General features: G+C 45.2%; 2 protein-coding genes across 2 annotated transcripts; both read right to left on the reverse strand.

Annotated features, from left to right (window-relative positions):
- Positions 1-833: 833 nt before the first annotated feature.
- Positions 834-3,715, reverse strand: LOC308171427 (D-serine dehydratase-like; the record flags this gene model as incomplete). The annotated part of the gene is made up of 9 exons (XM_080546270.1): positions 834-1,234; positions 1,372-1,481; positions 1,627-1,689; positions 1,776-1,902; positions 2,076-2,194; positions 2,601-2,781; positions 2,922-3,072; positions 3,287-3,416; positions 3,570-3,715. The coding sequence occupies 9 exons, from the start codon at positions 3,713-3,715 to the stop codon at positions 1,152-1,154; spliced, it is 1,110 nt and encodes a 369-aa protein (XP_080402396.1). The 3' UTR covers positions 834-1,151.
- An 8,722-nt stretch (positions 3,716-12,437) lies between these two features.
- On the reverse strand, positions 12,438-15,273 carry LOC308171380 (D-serine dehydratase-like; the record flags this gene model as incomplete). Its single annotated transcript, XM_080546221.1, has 9 exons — positions 12,438-12,848; positions 12,991-13,096; positions 13,242-13,304; positions 13,390-13,516; positions 13,702-13,820; positions 14,067-14,247; positions 14,398-14,548; positions 14,717-14,846; positions 15,128-15,273. 9 exons carry the CDS (start codon positions 15,271-15,273, stop codon positions 12,759-12,761), a joined length of 1,113 nt encoding a protein of 370 aa, XP_080402347.1. The 3' UTR covers positions 12,438-12,758.
- Positions 15,274-17,995: the final 2,722 nt, after the last annotated feature.

The following is a 17,995-nucleotide window of genomic DNA, read 5'->3' on the forward strand; positions in this document are numbered from 1 at the left end:
TAAAGCTTCAGATTTCATATATTGCTTCTAGATGTTTCCCTTTTTCTTTTCAGTAAAACTCTTTTATGGTTTATGGATACCCAAGTGTATCAAAGTTAGCATTTTGGTGGCAAAAATACCAGAACTGTCCCATCTCAATGCTTTGAGATGGGACAGTTCTGATATAACTACAGTAAACAGATAATAATAATAATAATAACTTTTTATTTGTATAGCGCTTTTCCTGCAAACGTTGCAGCTCAAAGTGCTCCAATCATTATATCATCATAATTTAATGATTTAGTCATTTAAAGGCAATATTAAAAAGATGGGTTTTTAGTCTTGACTTGAACATATTTGCTGAGGTTGCATCCCTAATGTAAACTGGCAGTGCATTCCACAATTTGGGTACATAAAATGAGAATGCAGCCTCACCAAATCTCTTCTTTTGTACATGTGGTACACAGTGTAAGCCAGCGTCAGAAGACCTGAGAGCTCTATTGGGCTGATATGCTAGCAAAAGGTCTTTCAGATATTCTGGTGCCATGCCAGTGAGAGCTTTATAAACAAGCAGAAGGATCTTGAAATCTATTCTGAACTTAACAGGAAGCCAGTGTAGAGTTTCTAAAATAGTTATGAGCTTGTCTGCTTGGTGCTTGCTAAAGAAGTCTGTGTCAGCGATGTGTTTTGTAGTCTCCATGATGTTGACTCAAGGTTTCCATAGTGACGAAGGCTGTTAGTCTACATGGTGGCTGTAGCTGGTCTGCATGATGAAGGTGAATGTTGGTCCCAATAAGGGATGCTATGGGGTGTAATGAAAGAGACATGGTGTTTGGTGAAATATACCCACAATGTTTTATTCACAATTGTCATATGTGCGCAGCATTTTTCCTCATTTTGTGTTGATTCGTTTTCTTTTTCACAGTATTAATACATTGGACATAAACACTACATTCATTAGGATTTACCGTATATGATCAATTAGAAACACAATCATCCAGTGCATAGGCTATAAAGGAATAGGAAATACACAACTATGAAATTAGTCATTTGTGAGGCTAAACGTGTCAAAAGTGTTATTTCATTACAATTCCCATATAGTGTTCTACAGTAATCTACAGTTACACAGAGTGCAGTTATCTCAACACTATTTCCCTGAAAGCTCATCGTCATCACCACCCACGCGTGGGCGTCCATCTCCCCACTAGGTGGCCCTTCGAGTGGATATGGTAAACAGGATGCATCATAGCCGTCGCTCATGCCTGTATGAAGAACACACACACGCACGCACACACACACACACACGCACACGCACACACACACACACACACAATCATATTAATCTGATATCATTTTTGCTTTGAGCTCTACAGCCTGATCGTGGATGAGTACTGACGTGGTAGGGGATGAGTGTGAGCAGGCAGCCCAGGGGGTATTGGCTGTAGTCCAGCGTGCCTGAGATCGACTCCACTCTGCCATGCTCCTGGGTCATAGACAGCAGTCTGCAGGGGGACGCTTATAGTCAGTTACAAACAGTAATGTTAGTTATAACACTAGTATTAACAGTAGATATAACCACGCTGCTGTGGGGAGAGGGATTGAGGGACTGGGATATATGTAATAGTAGTGTGGTAATAATAATAGTACCTTAGATCTGGGTGTCCCTCTATAACGGCATATCCAGTGGGCAGCTTTCCAGCTCCATCATGGCTGAGAGTAGTCAGTAATAAACAGTTATAAAACTATTAATAACAGCATGGATGGTTATACCAGTTGTAATAACTGTACTGATGTACCTGAGCCCGGCAAAGCCACAGTCAATGAGCAGCTGGTTCCTGTGAGGGCAGTGACCTATGACCCTGGTCAGCACTCGGACTGCGACGTCCTCCGGACGACAGGAACCAATCACAGACTGCTGCACATCTATAGGGCAATAAAACAGTAACACATAATTTAAGCTGTTCAACAGGTCAGCCAGTCAAGAGTCCTGTATGTCTGTGTCATCAACACCACACACACACACACACACACACACACACACACACACTCACACACACACACAAACACTCTCACACACTCTCACCACACACACTCACCATAGAAGACAAAGTTCCCAGGATGCACCTCGCTGAGTTGGGCCATGTCCGCAACTGGCTGGCTACAGGAGGGGGTGGATCCTATACTGGACTTACAGGTGATACCGACGCCCTTCAGCCTGGAGAGAGAGACAGGGTGAGTGTTTGTGTAAGTGTAAGTGTGTGTATGTGTATGTGCTTTTCTTGTGTGGTAGTGATGAGGTGAGTTTTCTCCCCCTTACAATGTAAAGCGCTTTGGGGGGTCAAATGCAACCAATTATTATTGGAACACAACGTGTATGCCTGTACAGTATAGTATAGTGGATAGTGTACATAGCCTTTATTTATGTAAACCAGCTTCTTGTTTTTTTTGTTTTTCTTTTCTTTCCTAGCACCAGGGGAGCCCCCCCTCCCAAATTTCGTTGTTTGGTACCTGTACTATATCAATGACAATAAAGACCATTCATTCATTCATTCATTCATAGAGTCCTTATTTGGTGTGTGTGTGTTTGTTTCTGGATCTGCCTGTATTGTGTGTTCTCTTACTTCTCCATGAACTGCATTGTGAGTGTGGTGGTTGCCTGGGCGACTCCCTGTATTTGCTCCGCCCCTCTGCAGTTATAGGAGTTCCCGCAGTGGACGTAAACGCCGGTTAGCTCCACTCCCTCGGACGCGGAGATGGCCTGGGCCAATCGCAGAGCCTCAGGCTCAGAGTGCAGCACACCCGCTATGAAACAACAGAACCCCACAGAACATTCTGAAACCCCCTGCAGAACACACTCGTCTACGACATACCATCACTCTGGTCTCCCCCCCGCCCCCCCCCCACGACATCACATCACTCTGGTCTCCCCCGCCCCCCCTCACTTCTTCCGTTGGCACAGTCCACTTTGAGCCAAACGTGCCACACCCGTCCGTCTCTCAGTGGTCTCTTCCTAAGCCGCTCCAGAGCATCGTGGTGGTCCAGTAACACCTGGAATAAACTCAGCTTCTCTGACAAGGCAGCGCAGCGCTCCACCTACACACATGCACACACACACACACACGTGCACACACACACACACACACACACACACACGCACACGCACACGCACACGCACACGCACACGCACACGCACACGCACACATACACATACATACACGGAGTAGGGGTCAGGGGTTGATGTCGGATGTTGAAAGGCTGATGATAGGGATTAGAGTGTAGTGGGTAGGACGTAGGGTATATAGGGTACCTTGTCGAAGGGCAGAGAGTAAGCATACAGGATGTCGTTGTATCCGTGGTCGGCATAGAAACTGGCTTCTGCCAGTGTGGAGACAACTATACATCTTCGAGACCCGCCAGTCATTATTTCAGCACACTCACTAGACACACACACATACACACACACATATCTCACTATATCTGCACATGCAACTGGCCTATTTACAGGTATGTGAGTGTGACTTACAGGTGATTGTGTGTGTGTGTGTGTGTGTGTGTATGTCTGTGTGTATATGTGTCTTATGGTCTCTTACAGGGTTTTGTGGGTCTTCATGTGTGGCCTCAGCTGGACTCCGAGGTTCTGACAGCGTTCTCTCATCCTGTCAGAGTTCCTCTTCACAATGTCCACGTCCACCACCAGAGCAGGGGTACACAGGGCGGATATAGGGTCCCCCTCCATGCTGACTGCAACACACACCCACACTTTAGAACTGCATATCAACCTGCAGTGTCCAATCAGCTCCCCTGTAACTTGCCACTGTGCAAAGTCCAAATGTATAATCTACATGGATACTGGAGCCTGTAATGCATGTTAACAATCTGTAAAACGCTCTTCTATAAGACCTCACCAAAGAATGGCAGAGTAATAATTAATAAATGAGCAAAAAGAATGCAATTAAATGTGTGCGCGTGACTGAACTCAAACAAGGCTCACAGAATATCCCGACTGAGACTCACTATAATTCGTTCTCTCTCCCTTATTTCAAAAAGTATGGTGTTGTAACCATCAGAGGCGGATTTAGGATTGTAGGAGATCCGGGGCTTAGCCCAGAGGGAGAGTATAATGTGAATTGTTTTGCCTTCAACCTTCAACTTACCACCACCTTAAAGCGGACAAAAGGCTGTATTACAAAATAGACAGTAAACACACACACACACACACACACACACACACGTCAGTCACCATCATTTATATTTGTATAGAATTACAGAATTGATGGGCTGAGGCTAGTTATGTTACAGTATGTATATCAGGGCAGACTCTGGGCTCACCACTTATATTGTATTGATTGTCTTGTCCTGTGTTATATGACGATATATTACATGTATTGTTTTGCCTGTGTATAGTACTGTGAAATCAAATCCCCCCTGGGACATTAAACAAACTTAGTTAGTTAGCGTTACATCTTAGGATAGATTTGAGTCATGTTCTGTATACATACATACTACCATAAGGGCATACTTAATGTGGTTACTTCATGTTTACTAGCTGTAACATTAACGTTACATCATTCTTTTTCACTTGTTACTCAGTCAACCAGAGTGCAGATATCAAAGACTATCAGCCTGTTATTCACTTTATTTGTATAAGTATTATCCTTTGTTTGATTTCTTACCATGTACCGTAACAGTACCTTGCTATGTTTCATTTTCATTATAAACATAACTTTATGTTATGATAGCCAGCTAGCATTAGCAAACTGGAAAAGTAGTGTCAGTGAGTCAGTCACCTTTCTAATAAGATTCACAAACCTGAAATATCATCTATGTCATCACTGCTGGTGATGTCATTGTTGTCAGCTGCTGATACTGCTGCTGCAACAGTTCTTGGCGCTTGTTTTGTTGAAAAAAACTTTGGGATATCCATTCCTTACAAAGTCAGGCACTGATTGAGATCACGTCTTCTTCAGGGCAGGGCAGGCTACGCAGTACGCAGGCTAATGTCGCGCAGCTGCTGCCTCTCTGTTGGACTCCGGTACTGCACGAGAGTTTTTTTTTTTTTAAATTAATATATATTTTTAAGTAAAACATTCGGGGCTTTTCAGAAAACATCCGGGGCTTGAGCCCAAGTAGCCACCCCCTAGCGCCGAAGTTGACACATATATGAATTTGTTTTGGCATTTACAGAAGGTGCATTTATGCTTTTTTCACATATACACATGAACAAAACAAGTACAAATACAAATGCAAAAACAGGACAACACAGGACAGACAGTGCATGGATAGTGCTGTATATAGTGCAGTGCAGAGTTATTCAAGGTCCAGTGCATGTTCAGTCCTGGGGGCGGGGGGGAGGGGGAAGCCAGAGTCATTTAGCAGCCTGGCGGCTGAGGGGAAGAAACTGAGCCTGTGGCGGGCCTTTAATGTCTTAGGCAGCCGCAACCTTCTTCCAGAGGGAAGCAGGGTGAGGAGGCCGTGGTCGGGGTGGAAGGGGTCGGCCATGGTCTTCCTTGCCCTCCTCAGAGCCCTGGTGTCATGCAGGGAGTTGAGGGAGGGCAAGGGACAGCCGATCACCCTCTCTGCTGAACGTATCACCAGCTGCAACTTGGCCTTGTCCTTGGTCGTTGCAGCAGGGAACCAGGTGATGATGGAGTGGGTGAGGATGGACTCTATGATGGCCGTGTAAAACTGGACCATCATGGACCTCGGCAGCCTGAATTTCCTCAGCTGCCGGAGGAAGAACATCCTCTTCTGGGCCTTCTTCGTGAGGGCCTCGGTGTTCCGCTCCCACTTAAGGTCCCGGGAGATGGTCATGCCTAGAAAGCGGCATGACTCCACGGAGGCCACCGGTGTACCTCCCAGCGTGATGGGAGGGGGCAGGGCTGCTTTCCTACGGAAGTCCACCACCATCTCCACTGTTATGTAGCCTGGTCCAACCAGTGCTTTTACATTCATCATCGAGGTACGGCTTACCCTTTTTTTAGACATAGCTGAGTCAATCGATTTCATTTTGTGATTAAGTCATTTATTCGTTTTGCATAGTTATCGGTGAAGTAGGTTTCAAAGTCTGCGTCTCCTTTTTTACGCGTTAGCCGCTTGAAACTCAAACTGGGAGTTTGAATTTCTGTACAGCCTCCTCAGCCCAGTGGGCCTCCAGCGCAGCGACCGCTTTGTCCACCTTGGAGCGCAGGAACTGTGGAGACTCCAGCATGCGGAGCAGGTCAGAGTTGTCCATCTCCAGCAGCATGTCAGTGACCTTGGGAGCGATGCTGGGGTTCAGCATGCACCTTGGGTGCATGCTGTGGATAGATGAGAAGAGACGCTCACCTGGAGGGAGGGGGAGAATAAATATCAGTAACAGTAATTATACTAACCTAATGGGGGATTCATTGAAACAAACAAATAGACTCGCCTATCATTTGCTTCAGGTCCTCATGGGGAACGACAGCCTCCTCAGCCCAGTGGGCCTCCAGCGCAGCGACCGCTTCGTCCACCTTGGAGCGCAGGAACTGTGGAGACTCCAGCATGCCGAGCAGGTCAGAGTTGTCCATCTCCAGCAGCATGTCAGTGACCTTGGGAGCGATGCTGGGGTGCATGCTGTGGATAGATGAGAAGAGACGCTCACCTGGAGGGAGGGGGAGAATAAATATCAGTAACAGTAATTATACTAACCTAATGGGGGATTCATTGAAACAAACAAATAGACTCGCCTATCATTTGCTTCAGGTCCTCATGGGGAACGACAGCCTCCTCAGCCCAGTGGGCCTCCAGCGCAGCGACCGCTTCGTCCACCTTGGAGCGCAGGAACTGTGGAGACTCCAGCATGCCGAGCAGGTCAGAGTTGTCCATCTCCAGCAGCATGTCAGTGACCTTGGGAGCGATGCTGGGGTGCATGCTGTGGATAGATGAGAAGAGACGCTCACCTGGAGGGAGGGGGAGAATAAATATCAGTAACAGTAATTATACTAACCTAATGGGGGATTCATTCAAACAAACAAATAGACTCGCCTATCATTTGCTTCATTGAAACAAACAAATAGATTTGCTTCAGGTCCTCATGGGGAACGGCAGCCAAAATGTCAGTCATAAGAGAGTCAGTCCGAAGCTCCTGGTCATGGATAGCAGGCTGCTGCATGGGGATCTGTGGCTGGGGAGCCATGTGCTGCAGGAGGTGTACACCAGCTGTGTACTTGTTACGGGGCACAGTGTGCATCCGTGCTGTAGCTGCGTCTGCACTGGCAGGGTGCTTTCTCAAGGCCTGGGTAGCTGAGAGGGAAGATAATCATAATCAAAGGGATATTTATGGCAAATGTTTGGATAGTGCTCTTTGGGGCAGGATTACTTCACTAAATATACTGACCCGCGCGCTGAGAGGTCATCATAGGGGGAACCAGGGAGGGCGTGGCCTTCATAGCGTTGAAGGTCTTAGGCCTGGTAGCCGACGGACACATGGCGTTGGTGGGCGTGTTCTGGAAGTTCTGAGGAGGTGTGTCTAGGAGATGAGTGGGTCTCGGCTGAGCCAGCTGGTTGGTGAAGTCCGGTGCAGCACAGTTCTGGGCCTGTGGAATGGCCGCCATGAAGAACCCAGGTGGGGGAGCAACCTGGTAGGGGTTGATGCCTGGGTTGGGAACGGCGCAGCCGCTGGCCGTACTCTGCACGTGCTGGTTGGTTGCGCGAGCCTGGCGCTCCTCCTTGCCCTGGGCCAGGGCCACGTACGGGGGCTTGGTGGCCACGATGCGGCCGTTCATCTCGGTCACGGCCTTGGTGGCGTCCTCGGGGGAGGAGAAGCACACGAAGCCGAATCCCTTGCTGCGTCCGCCCTCCGTCATCACCTTTGCGCTGGTGATTGTTCCGAAGTGGGAGAACTCTTTGTGCAGCTGCTTGTCGTCCAAACAATCGTGCAAGTTCTTGACATAAAGATTGACACCCTGGTAGAGAGAAACTGTGTTTTACTAAGATGTTTTTCATGCCTCAAATACATCAACAATGCTTACCAAGATTATGAGCTTTCTTTTTTTTTTTTTTTTTTTGAAAACTGTTTTTATTTTGGGTTTTCAATTTTATATAGAGGGCACAAACAAAACAATACAACGACAAGGACAATATTAAACACACACAGCAAGAACCCCAGAGCTGATTGAAACCCCCACAGAACCCAGACAGGACCACTGGAACTGTGAAGACTCCGTGGAAGCCCAATCAACCCCCCCCCCCCCCCCCCCCCCCCCCGCTGCACATACAGTAAACAGTCACAGTACATACACTAGGGGTTTGGAGAAAATGAAAAATAAATAAAAGCAATAATAAATTAAAAAACAAACAAAACATGTCGCTCAGATATATTTATAATAGAATTAAGGTATGGACGTAGATATCATTACATTACATTACATTATTGTCGTCTAGCATAGGCCTTCATCCAAAGCGACCCACCCAAAACCCCACCAAACCAGTACCCTGGGGTCAGATAATGCATACATTTGCCAAGCAAGAATCCTTAGGGGAAACCTTGCAGTAAGGAAGATGACAAGGCAGGTCCAATATATTTTAAGTAGGGGTCCCAAGTTTGGTAGAAACTGTCCGTCTTGGAGTGTAACATGCAAGTGATATATTCATTGGGAATGCAGTCCATTATGATATTATGCCAAGATTTTTTGGAGGGGGGAGCTTCCTTTATCCAGTATAGCAGAATGTTTTTCCTTGCGGAAAATGTTAAGAGGTTGAACAACCTTTGGTGTTTGGCATTCGAGATCTGGCGATCCGGAGTGCCAAGAATGAGACACCTAGGGTCCAATCCCACCGAGACATTGAAAATAATTGAGAGTTCATTAACAACATTAGTCCAGTAGCTTTGGATTTTTGGACAAGACCAGAAATAATTAAAGATATTACCAACATTGGATTTACATTTGCAGCAGATTGGTGAGGAGTTGCTGTCCATTTTATTTTTGAGTGCAGGTGTTACATGAATACGGTGTAAGATTTTATATTGTGTGGACTTAGTACGATTACAGACTGAGATCTTTTTGGCGTAGGTCCAAACTTCTTTCCACTCCGCCTCATTAAAAGTGACCCCTAGATCTTTTTCCCAAGCCAGTTTGATGGCCAGGGAATTTTGGGGAGATATCGAAGCAAGAGCTTTGTAAAATGCGCTGATGCGTCTGATGGGTTGTTGAGATAGCATCTCTTCCAAAACAGAGATAGAATTATTAGTCATTAGAGTGGTGTCCTTAATAATAAACCGGGTGATTTGTAAGTATTTAAATTGATCCGATTTTTGAAGGTGAAAAAAGTGTTGAAGTTGTGTAAAGGAGAATAAAGAGATATTGTCGAACAGATCTACCAATTTTGTTATACCTTTCTATGAGCTTTCTGATACAGTATATGTTTGTTCATGTACACACACCTGGTATCTGGTCCTGTGGCCCTGATTTATCTGCTCAAACTGGCGCTTCAGCACAGTCTGGCGCTCTCCTCTCTTCTGGGCACGGCCCACGTAGACCCGCCTCCCATTTAGCTCCTCGCCGTTCATCTCATCAACGGCCCTCTTGGCATCCTCATGCCTTTCGAAGTCGACAAATCCAAAACCCATGGATTTACCAGCGTCATCGGTCATGACACGGACACTCAGGACTGGTCCAAATCTTTCAAACCTCTCCTGAAGGCGTCGGTCGTCCATATCCTCTCCGAAGTTCTTGACGTACACGTTGGTGAACTCTCCGTCTCCGGCCCTGGATCCGAGTTCAGCCTCTCGTTCTTTGCGCGATTGGAAGTGTCCGACGAACACCTTTCTGCCGTTCAATAACGTGCCGTTGAGTCTCTTAATCGCTCTCTCAGCAGCCTCCTGGGTGTTATACTGCACAAAGCCATAGCCTTTAGCATTACCATTCGCGTCAGACGCTACCTTGCAGGAAATGATGCTCCCAAACTCCGAGAACGTGTCGTAGAGGTGCTTGCTGTCGAACGTCTCCACTAAATCCTTAACGAAGATGTTGCCGACCCCACTGTTCCTCCGAGAAGGGTCACGCTGAGACCACATGATGCGCATAGGTCTTCCGTTGACGACATCAAAGTTCATGGTGTCCAGGGCACTCTCTGCGTCAGCTAGCTGTTGAAAGTTGACATAGGCATACTGTTAGGGATTTGTATTAAATACTGTGTGTTCATTTAAATAACATGTGACTGAGATCAGTTGAAGGCTCCCAGAACCATAAAAGAAAGGTTCTGCTTTTGAGCGACGTGGGGGGAAGGGGCTCCTGACTGGGAGAAAAGTATTGTGGTTCAAACCGCCTGTAGATTGCTTATTTTTACCTATGTACTAACAACCATTTTGTACCTGCTGTTATGATATCCTATTTTCCTATACTCATTTTATACTATCATAACTAATGATTAATGATAAGTCTATTCTTCAATATTGTATTTTAAACTTGTTAATCGAATCCCAAGCCATGGGAATCTGTGGGCCTGGCAACAGTGATGTTTACACAAGCGATCCTGATAAGGACATAGGACCATATAGACCTGGTCATGGAAGGAATGTGTTTGAAGATTAAATAACTGGCCAATTTCCTTAAAAAAACATTAGAATGTGTGTGTGTCTAAGGTCGTGCTAGGCTGTGCAAGTACCGTTGCAGACAGAGTGTCCAAACTCCCACCATGACAAACGACTGGGGGGTCAGAAGAAGAAGATAACACACTCGCACGGACACAAGGAGTCGAACGCCACATTCAGACATAAAACAGACGTTTACCATAAAACCTACAGAGGGACAGCCCATCCCAAAATGTTAAAGAAAAATTGATATAGACTGTGGACCCAGGGGAAAGGTGGCTCTTCTCTGGTGAAGCTTCTGCAGCTAACCAGCTAATCCTGGCCTGTGGAGGTGAAGCTGGATAAAGACCCCTTTCCATGGAATGAAATGCTATTGTATGCTGATATTATTGTTTGCAGATGTGCTCGAATAAATATTCTCTTAAAGAACAGTTCAGTAGTGGTGCCGAATATTTGATTGGATCATTTTATCTTAGAAGTTATATCAAGGACGTCTCGTTGAGAATAAACGGACTCGCTTGTAAGTGACGACTCAATTAAATCAATTCTGGAGAAGTTGACCACCTTACAATACCCAAGAGATTGTTGTGTTAGCATGTCCCTGCACACCCTTGTAGAGACGATCGGGCCAGAAAGGCTGAATTTCTCATGCAGCATTTCCTCAGTGGTATCCCTGTGGAGATCTCCTACATACAAGGAGGCCATCCGTTGAATAGGCGCACTAGGATTCATGTCTCCAAATTTTTTTGGGAAAAGAACGAATAACGTTTATCTATCTAGCTCTTCACAGATGAATTGCAGGTAAATGAACGGCATGTGTACTCTAGCTGCATGTTCTACTACATGGTTGTCATCACTTTGTCAATTGTGACATCACAGACATGTGATGTCACATAGACATCACATACTTGTGTCCAAGTAGCATAGAACAACTTATTATAGAAATTAATTAATATAATTAATTAAACTAATTTGTTTGTTCATTTTCTACAACAACTGTTCAACGTAGAAACATACAGCACATGTTTAAATAACTTTTTCTTATACATTACTGTGTACAGACATAAAGCTTCAGATTTCATATATTGCTTCTAGATGTTTCCCTTTTTCTTTTCAGTAAAACTCTTTTATGGTTTATGGATACCCAAGTGTATCAACGTTAGCATTTTGGTGGCAAAAATACCAGAACTGTCCCATCTCAATGCTTTGAGATGGGACAGTTCTGATATAACTACAGTAAATAGATAATAATAATAATAATAATAATAATAATAACTTTTTATTTGTATAGCGCTTTTCCTGCAAACGTTGCAGCTCAAAGTGCTCCAATTATTATATCATCATAATTTAATGATTTAGTCATTTAAAGGCAATATTAAAAAGATGGGTTTTTAGTCTTGACTTGAACATATTTGCTGAGGTTGCATCCCTAATGTAAACTGGCAGTGCATTCCACAATTTGGGTACATAAAATGAGAATGCAGCCTCACCAAATCTCTTCTTTTGTACATGTGGTACACAGTGTAAGCCAGCGTCAGAAGACCTGAGAGCTCTATTGGGCTGATATGCTAGCAAAAGGTCTTTCAGATATTCTGGTGCCATGCCAGTGAGAGCTTTATAAACAAGCAGAAGGATCTTGAAATCTATTCTGAACTTAACAGGAAGCCAGTGTAGAGTTTCTAAAATAGTTATGAGCTTGTCTGCTTGGTGCTTGCTAAAGAAGTCTGTGTCAGCGATGTGTTTTGTAGTCTCCATGATGTTGACTCAAGGTTTCCATAGTGACGAAGGCTGTTAGTCTACATGGTGGCTGTAGCTGGTCTGCATGATGAAGGTGAATGTTGGTCCCAATAAGGGATGCTATGGGGTGTAATGAAAGAGACATGGTGTTTGGTGAAATATACCCACAATGTTTTATTCACAATTGTCATATGTGCGCAGCATTTTTCCTCATTTTGTGTTGATTCGTTTTCTTTTTCACAGTATTAATACATTGGACATAAACACTACATTCATTAGGATTTACCGTATATGATCAATTAGAAACACAATCATCCAGTGCATAGGCTATAAAGGAATAGGAAATACACAACTATGAAATTAGTCATTTGTGAGGCTAAACGTGTCAAAAGTGTTATTTCATTACAATTCCCATATAGTGTTCTACAGTAATCTACAGTTACACAGAGTGCAGTTATCTCAACACTATTTCCCTGAAAGCTCATCGTCATCACCACCCACGCGTGGGCGTCCATCTCCCCACTAGGTGGCCCTTCGAGTGGATATGGTAAACAGGATGCATCATAGCCGTCGCACATGCCTGTATGAAGAACACACACACACACGCACGCACGCACACACACACGCACACGCACACACACACACACACACACACACAATCATATTAATCTGAAATCATTTTTGCTTTGAGCTCTACAGCCTGATCGTGGATGAGTACTGACGTGGTAGGGGATGAGTGTGAGCAGGCAGCCCAGGGGGTATTGGCTGTAGTCCAGCGTGCCTGAGATCGACTCCACTCTGCCATGCTCCTGGGTCATAGACAGCAGTCTGCAGGGGGACGCTTATAGTCAGTTACAAACAGTAATGTTAGTTATAACACTAGTATTAACAGTAGATATAACCACGCTGCTGTGGGGAGAGGGATTGAGGGACTGGGATATATGTAATAGTAGTGTGGTAATAATAATAGTACCTTAGATCTGGGTGTCCCTCTATAACGGCATATCCAGTGGGCAGCTTTCCAGCTCCATCATGGCTGAGAGTAGTCAGTAATAACAGTTATAACACTATTAATAACAGCATGGATGGTTATACCAGTTGTAATAACTGTACTGATGTACCTGAGCCCGGCAAAGCCACAGTCAATGAGCAGCTGGTTCCTGTGAGGGCAGTGACCTATGACCCTGGTCAGCACTCGGACTGCGACGTCCTCCGGACGACAGGAACCAATCACAGACTGCTGCACATCTATAGGGCAATAAAACAGTAACACATAATTTAAGCTGTTCAACAGGTCAGCCAGTCAAGAGTCCTGTATGTCTGTGTCATCAACACCACACACACGCACACACACACACACACACACACTCTCACACACACACACAAACACTCTCACACACTCTCACACACACACAACACACACACACACTCACCATAGAAGACAAAGTTCCCAGGATGCACCTCGCTGAGTTGGGCCATGTCCGCAACTGGCTGGCTACAGGAGGGGGTGGAGCCTATACTGGACTTACAGGTGATGCCGACGGCCTTCAGCCTGGAGAGAGAGACAGGGTGAGTGTTTGTGTAAGTGTGTGTATGTGCTTTTCTTGTGTGGTAGTGATGAGGTGAGTTTTCTCCCCCTTACAATGTAAAGCGCTTTGGGGGGTCAAATGCAATCAATTATTATTGGAACACAACGTGTATGAATGAATGAATGGTCTTTATTGTGTCTGCCCATAGAGTCATTATTTGGTGTGTGTGTGTTTGTTTCCGGATCTGCCTGTATTGTGTGTTCTCTTACTTCTCCATGAACTGCATTGTGAGTGTGGTGGTTGCCTGGGCGACTCCCTGTATTTGCTCCGCCCCTCTGCAGTTATAGGAGTTCCCGCAGTGGACGTAAACGCCTGTTAGCTCCACTCCCTCGGACGCGGAGATGGCCTGGGCCAATCGCAGAGCCTCGGGCTCAGAGTGCAGCACACCCGCTATGGAACAGAACAGAACCCCACAGAACATTCTGAAACCCCCTGCAGAACACACTCGTCTACGACATACCATCACTCTGGTCTCCCCCCCCCCCCCCCCCCCACGACATCACATCACTCTGGTCTCCCCCGCCTCCCCTCCCCCCTCACCTCTACCGTTGGCACAGTCCACTTTGAGCCAAACGTGCCACACCCGTCCGTCTCTCAGTGGTCTCTTCCTAAGCCGCTCCAGAGCATCGTGGTGGTCCAGTAACACCTGGAATAAACTCAGCTTCTCTGACAAGGCAGCGCAGCGCTCCACCTACACACGTGCACACACACACACACACACACACACACACACACGCACACGCACACGCACACATACACATACATACACGGAGTAGGGGTCAGGGGTTGATGTCGGATGTTGAAAGGCTGATGATAGGGATTAGAGTGTAGTGGGTAGGACGTAGGGTATATAGGGTACCTTGTCGAAGGGCAGAGAGTAAGCATACAGGATGTCGTCGTATCCGTGGTCGGCATAGAAACTGGCTTCTGCCAGTGTGGAGACAACTATACATCTTCGAGACCCGCCAGTCATTATTTCAGCACACTCACTAGACACACACACATACACACACACAGATCTCACTATATCTGCACATGCAACTGGCCTATTTACAGGTATGTGAGTGTGACTTACAGGTGATTGTGTGTGCGCGTGTGTGTGTGTGTGTGTGTGCGTGTGTGTGTGTGTGTGTGTGTGTGTGTGTGTGTGTGTGTATGTCTGTGTGTGTGTGTGTATGTCTGTGTGTGTGTGTGTGTGTGTGTATGTGTGTGTGTGTGTGTGTGTGTGTGTGTGTGTGTGTGTGTGTGTATGTGTCTTATGGTCTCTCACAGGGTTTTGTGGGTCTTCATGTGTGGCCTCAGCTGGACTCCAAGGTTCTGACAGCGTTCTCTCATCCTGTCAGAGTTCCTCTTCACAATGTCCACGTCCACCACCAGAGCAGGGGTACACAGGGCGGATATAGGGTCCCCCTCCATGCTGGCTGCAACACACACCCACACTTTAGAACTGCATATCAACCTGCAGTGTCCAATCAGCTCCCCTGCAACTTGCCACTGTGCAAAGTCCAAAGTATCTAAATTGACTCTGCGCGATTCGGACTGATGGTGCAGTACATGGATACTGGAGCCTGTAATGCATGTTAATAAAACGCTCTTCTATAAGACCTCACCAAAGAATGGCAGAGTAATAATAAATTAGCAAAAAGAATGCAATTAAATGTGTGCGCGTGACTGAACTCAAACAAGGCTCACAGAACATCCCGACTGAGACTCACTATAATTCGTTCTCTCTCCCTTATTTCAAAAAGTGCTTCATGGTGTCGTAACCATACTTACAGTTTTAAGCTTCTGGATTTTGATTTTGTTGCAGTGCGCGGAGGTAATGACAGGATTCTTCGATAATGATGTACTGACTGGCACTGGTCAGTAACTATTTTTGGCTCAACTCCCGTCAATCGCCTTTCTACTACGGTGTCCCTGAGTGATCAAATCACAGCTATGTGCGCGTCCCGTTAAACAAATCAGAAATTATTATTCATGGTAGGTAATTTGGTTTTATATTATACTGTGATCTGTCAGCTGATAAAATATTCCGTTTTTAGATAGGTATTTCTATGTGGGACGTTCATTTTTTTTTTTTGCCGTAAGCATTTTGCAAATAAATTAATTGATTTTGAGAATGAAGTATGAAGTGAAGTGTATGAAGTGATTTGAGATTAATGATTATGTTTTCAGAAATGTGTGTATGTGAGAAACTGTATACAACTGTACAAATATTGAACAGTTGCATTCTTGGGCTGTCCTGGACCTGTAACCAACAGAGGGCATCAGACAGACACAGCATTAAAGAGAGGGTGGGGGGGGGGGTGTAGTGTGTCTTTCAGGCCACTCCTCACAACTCAGATTCATCTGTGGCCTCCTCATCTGCGAGACATCTGTGTATGTGTGGTGTGTGAGTGTGTGTTTGTGCTCGTGCATACATTTGTCTATGTGCGTGTGCCGCTTATCTCCAGAATAGACACAACAGACAAGATACAGATGTTTCACATCAAAGTGGTAAGTGGTAACACACACACATACACACACACACACACACACACTCTGAACCACTCACATACACAAATATACACTATAGGATCCACAGACGAGACCACACACACATACACACACACACACACACTCTGAACCACTCACATACACAAATACACTATAGGATCCAGAGACCACACACACACACACACACACCAGGGTTTCCGTTAACCGGTAATTACCGGTCTTTGTCCGGTAAAATTTGTTGAAGTCCGACAAATTGAAAACTCGTCGGACATAAATGTCCGGTGAAAATAATTCCCTCTAAGCACAATTTGAATACAATTCGCTAAAGTTCACATTCTGATTCCTTTTTAAAAAGACGAATATATAGGCTATGTATTTATTTTATTATGATATGATTTGACACCGGCATGATGATGACTCCTAATGTGTAGGCTGCCTATGCGAAACAGCGGTTGTTTCCGGTGTGCGCTATAACTCGTGCACAATCGAGTCGAGGCAGAGAGGAGGATAGCGATGTTTCTCTCTGTGATAGTGTGATTATGCAAGCCTTTTCTGAAAGGGATGAGAACCCGATTGTTTCAGCTTCTCCCAGGGAGAAAGTGGTAGAGTTACCATCCTCCCCGAGTCCTACCATACCATCCGCAGACAGCCTATCTGCCTGTAACCGGCGAGCGATTGCGTGTCGCTCAAGTAGCTGATCAGTCATTAAACAAATGTTTTTTACATGCAGCTAGTGAGGAATCTGAAATAGGGGGCAACGTAGTTTATTTCCTTAACGATGGGATATTAATGCGTAAATGGTCTCCTCCTAATGCAAATGGTTGTGAGTGGAATACTGTAAAACAAGTGGTTGTGCCTGTGGGTTATAGACAACAGGTGTTATCTGTAGCACATGAGAGCCAGTGGTCAGGACATTTAGGTATAACTAAAACTTATCAGCTGATATTGAAACATTTATTTTGGCCCGGACTGAAGGCGGATGTTGCCAAGCACTGCCGCTGTTGCCATACTTGTCAGATGGCGGGTAAGCCTAATCAATCCATTCCACCCGCACCATTGCATCCCATTCCTGCTATAGGGGAGCCATTTGAACGTGTAATAATTGATTGTGTTGGACCTTTGCCTAGGACTAAAAGTGGAAGTCAGTATTTGCTCACTATTATGTGCGCTGCTACTCGTTTTCCCGAAGCTGTTCCGTTGCGTAACATTATCAGCCAGCTCAGTGGTGAAAGCTTTAACAACGTTTTTTTCCACATTCGGTCTTCCTCTTGTTATACAATCTGACCAGGGCACTAACTTTCAGTCTAAGCTTTTCAAACAAGCCCTAAGAACGTTAGGGGTACGATGTCACGCCAGAAGCCTACATGCTTGCACTGTTCAATAAAATGTTATACATCTAGACATTGTGGTATTTCTTTATATACGTATCCCAGCCTGCCTATTGTTTCTCAATAAACAGTTATGTTCTCCTCATTGTCATACTCCCGAGTCCGATTAAGTATGATTTGACAGGCAGCTAAACGAAATGCCTTCCCAACCAGCGAGACCTGGTTATAGAAATGACGTTGTTTTATTGATAAAAAAAGGGTAAAACTGGAAAGAGAAAATAGAAAACTCACATTAATCCCAAACAATTTAACAA

Source organism: Nansenia antarctica (assembly GCF_963989245.1).
Source record: "Nansenia antarctica genome assembly, chromosome: 16".
Classification (NCBI taxonomy): Eukaryota; Metazoa; Chordata; class Actinopteri; order Argentiniformes; family Microstomatidae; genus Nansenia; species Nansenia antarctica.